Source organism: Aplosporella prunicola (genome assembly GCF_010093885.1).
Source record: "Aplosporella prunicola CBS 121167 unplaced genomic scaffold K452scaffold_202, whole genome shotgun sequence".
Classification (NCBI taxonomy): Eukaryota; Fungi; Ascomycota; class Dothideomycetes; order Botryosphaeriales; family Aplosporellaceae; genus Aplosporella; species Aplosporella prunicola.
Window position 1 is genome coordinate 1 of NW_022983730.1, and position 3303 is coordinate 3303.

The 3303-nt window shown below is 46.3% G+C and overlaps 1 protein-coding gene across 1 annotated transcript; it reads right to left on the bottom strand.

Annotated features, from left to right (window-relative positions):
* Positions 1 to 2218: 2218 nt before the first annotated feature.
* K452DRAFT_77900 (uncharacterized protein) lies at positions 2219 to 2858 on the bottom strand. Its single transcript, XM_033547130.1, has 2 exons — positions 2516 to 2858; positions 2219 to 2460 (listed from the first exon to the last, which is right to left on the bottom strand). The coding sequence occupies exons 1-2, from the start codon at positions 2823 to 2825 to the stop codon at positions 2270 to 2272; spliced, it is 501 nt and encodes a 166-aa protein (XP_033390843.1). The 5' UTR covers positions 2826 to 2858; the 3' UTR covers positions 2219 to 2269.
* Positions 2859 to 3303: the final 445 nt, after the last annotated feature.

Sequence of the window (3303 nt, forward strand, 5' to 3'; positions counted from 1 at the left end):
ACTCTTTCAAAATCAAGCCGCGTTCTCTCTTCACTCGCACGGTTTCAACCATTCAATCTAACAGTTACAGATATACACGAGGGTACAAAAGCTTTGAAAAGCAATGAAGCTTTTAAAAAGCGTTCTCGGCAACGAAGGGACTGCGAGGGGAAGAACACTCGAATTGCGGATATTGGAAACCATGCTGTCATGCTGGCAACGAGAGATAAGCGATAAGCAGAACGACTCAAAGAGTCCTCGTGCGAGCGTGCATTTACTAGACGAGGCCTATCACTGCATCAAAAAGGCACTAAAGAAATAGAGGATCGCCGTGCAGTAGGTATGGCTCACGAGATCGGTAATTTTGCTGGTTTGTACGATTAAACCGGACCTTGATTGGGAATGAGAATCCAGGCTATTCCAGATGACCATCACTTTCGGCCGTACTACCTTACCAATCTAACGGCGAATCTGGTATCCATACAGAGTTCAAAAAGAAGAATTTGATCGTCTTGGCGAAGCAATCAAAAGCTCCTCGGAAGGTATCTAAAACATAAACACGCACATTAGCGAGCTATAGTAGAGCCTCAATAATCTTGGCGTCAAGGAAATCTTCCGAGGCTTAACAAGAAACATTAAGAAGGCAAACTTCACAGGAGCAGAAGACAACCTTGCGTATCACAAATTTTCTTACCTCGTCCGAATGTCCGCCGGTTTTATAGCCAGGAAAATGGCCTTTCAAAGCGGTGACCCGAAGTTTCAGATGAGATTCTCTAAGAAATTATGGCTTTGGTTCTTCCAGTCATTAATCCGCGCACAAACCTCTGCAGCGAATCTCCAAGACAAATTATCCGGAATTTCAAGGCTCTCATTACTAGCAGCGGCATCTGTGATTGCGGCAGGCTTTTATCCAAAGCCAAAGCTTGGAAACTTCTTCAAACTCTTGAAGCTGGTCGTTGCGTAGCCGCTGGCCTAAGTATGAGCTCACGCGCAGCACACAGTTCTGTCCACGGATCTAAAACTCTGCTGATCTAAAATAAACTCTAGAAACTAACATTCCGAGGCTTAGTAGTTACTTTCAATGTGGAGAGGATCCGCAGTGACGCAAGCTATCTTGTTGTACACCTCTTCAAAGCTCTTAAATTCGCCAGATCCATGAACGCGCCCAAAGCGGATGTGGCAAACGACGGCGGCGTGAAGGAGCGCGCTAGAGTTTACGTTGTCTTGGACGTAAATCTTGAAGTTCCTGCCACCGAAGTCGTTACATGGAACTCACCGAATTCGTACAGCGACGGGTCTACTGGCAGGTGTCCAATGCATTCTGCTGGCGGGGTTTGCAGTCCAAGCTCGACTTGCATCACTGAATCTGTCTGCGCCGCCCATAAGCTCTAGTTTATTGACGCAACGCGTAGTATCTCAAGCAGAATGCAGTGTTTGATACCGGACGACGAAAAATAGTTGTTAAAACGGAAGGCGTGGGGATATACGACTATGAATGATAGTGCCGACATGACCGGGGAGCGATGAATAGATAGCCGGAAAAGGAGAGAGCTGTTAACTTTTCATCAGCCAGCCTTGTAGCCATCCCGTTTGCGTAGCTCGAAGCTTCTTCCCATCCTGGTCGCAAAGCCACGAAACGACCAGCGCGCACATCCCATCCCATGATCTCAAATTTGCGGCAGAAGTTATCTAGTGATGCGCCGCAGCGAAAGCCTCGTCCGCATGTTTTGGGGACGGCACAGTTGGCTCTTGCTTGTGGTTTGGAACGGCGCTTGCTGACACAGCCCCGCTTCCCATGCACGAGATCTCTTGCAGGCTTTCGCTCACCGGTCAAGCCCATCAGATTAATGCATGTGCCCGGCCAATCAACAACGTTCGTTCTAATTACATCACTGGAAGTTGCCACCTTGTGTTACAATAAGCAATATAAGCGGGAATAGGGCACAGCTTCAAATGGGCTTTTGTAGAAGAAATGGGCTTTATCCAAGAAGCCCGTAAGCTCAGATTCCTCGTTCTATTTGTTAGCGGGCGTGTCAGGCGCTCTTCAAGCGAACAGATGACGCAAGCCTTACTGAGACGCTGAGACACCGGGAGCCTAAAACAGTCATTACTATGTAGAGCATATCGGCTGATTTGACGAACGTGGTTCTTCCGTTTACAGGGTGGGATCCATAAATATAGGCCAAGAATAAGAAAACTTTGTCGTGAATTACATTTCGCATCAGCATATTCACGCATAAGAACCCCGATCGCGCAGTCAACACAACGCTAATACTGCCTCACCATCTCCTTAAATATCAACTATGAAGTTTTCTCTCCTCATTCTCTTCTGCGGCCTGCTGGTAGCATCGGTACTAGCTGTTCCTCTTGGCACTGTCGTCACACCAGCAAAACCAGTCCCAAAGCAAGGAAACCCGAAGAGTGCCCCTCCACGATTACAGAATCCCCCTAAAAGTGGATCATCCTCTCCAAAATCTGGCACTGCAGAGGCTCGTGAGTTTTTCTTTCTAGGCTTAGGTGCTCGATCACGGCTAACCCCTGCCTCTAGTTAAAAATATCAAGGACATAATCGACGCCGCTGAGAAGTTTCTCAACGATAACAAAAACAAACAGTCTACAAACGCTTGCAATGGACTCGCAAGTCGTGTCAAGATCTGTGTTGCTGGAAAGAAATCTCTAGATAATTCCGGGAAAGAGAAGGCCGCTAAGTGCATTTGCACGGAAAGCAAGAAAAAGAAATGCGATGAAGCCTCGAAGAAGTGGGTTACTAGCTGTAACAAAATACGTGCGTAGCAGTTGCGCGTAGTGGATATCTGCATGGATGAAGTTGGGCGGTGCAATCTCATGTTCCAACTGCATCAGTTCAAGACTGAACCAGGGTGGCGGAACAAAATGATATTTTGTCAGCCAGGATCACTCCGATAACTCTCGTTTTTTCAGCCTCATTACAGTCAGTTGTTACACTATAGCCTTACCCCTGCACTACTCATTTATCTACTGCAAGGAAGCAATGATCTCAAAGAGAAAACGTGTTCTTTTAGATAGCAGCATATATACCTCTATAGGTAGCAGTAATCTAGATGGACAAGCGGCGTCCAATTCCTCGCGCCCAGCTTCACATTAAGTAATTGTAATTAGAGGTCATTATAGATTTTTACTCACCGAGTATAAAGCTGGATAATGCGAAGTTGATCAAGGAGGCTATTAGCGATTAGAACTGAGAACTTAAGTATCAATTAGGGTGGCGCACAGCGGATGGAATCGTTGAGAATCAAGAAGGTTGCGTGATAATATATACAAAGGGATCCCTGTTTACTTATTATA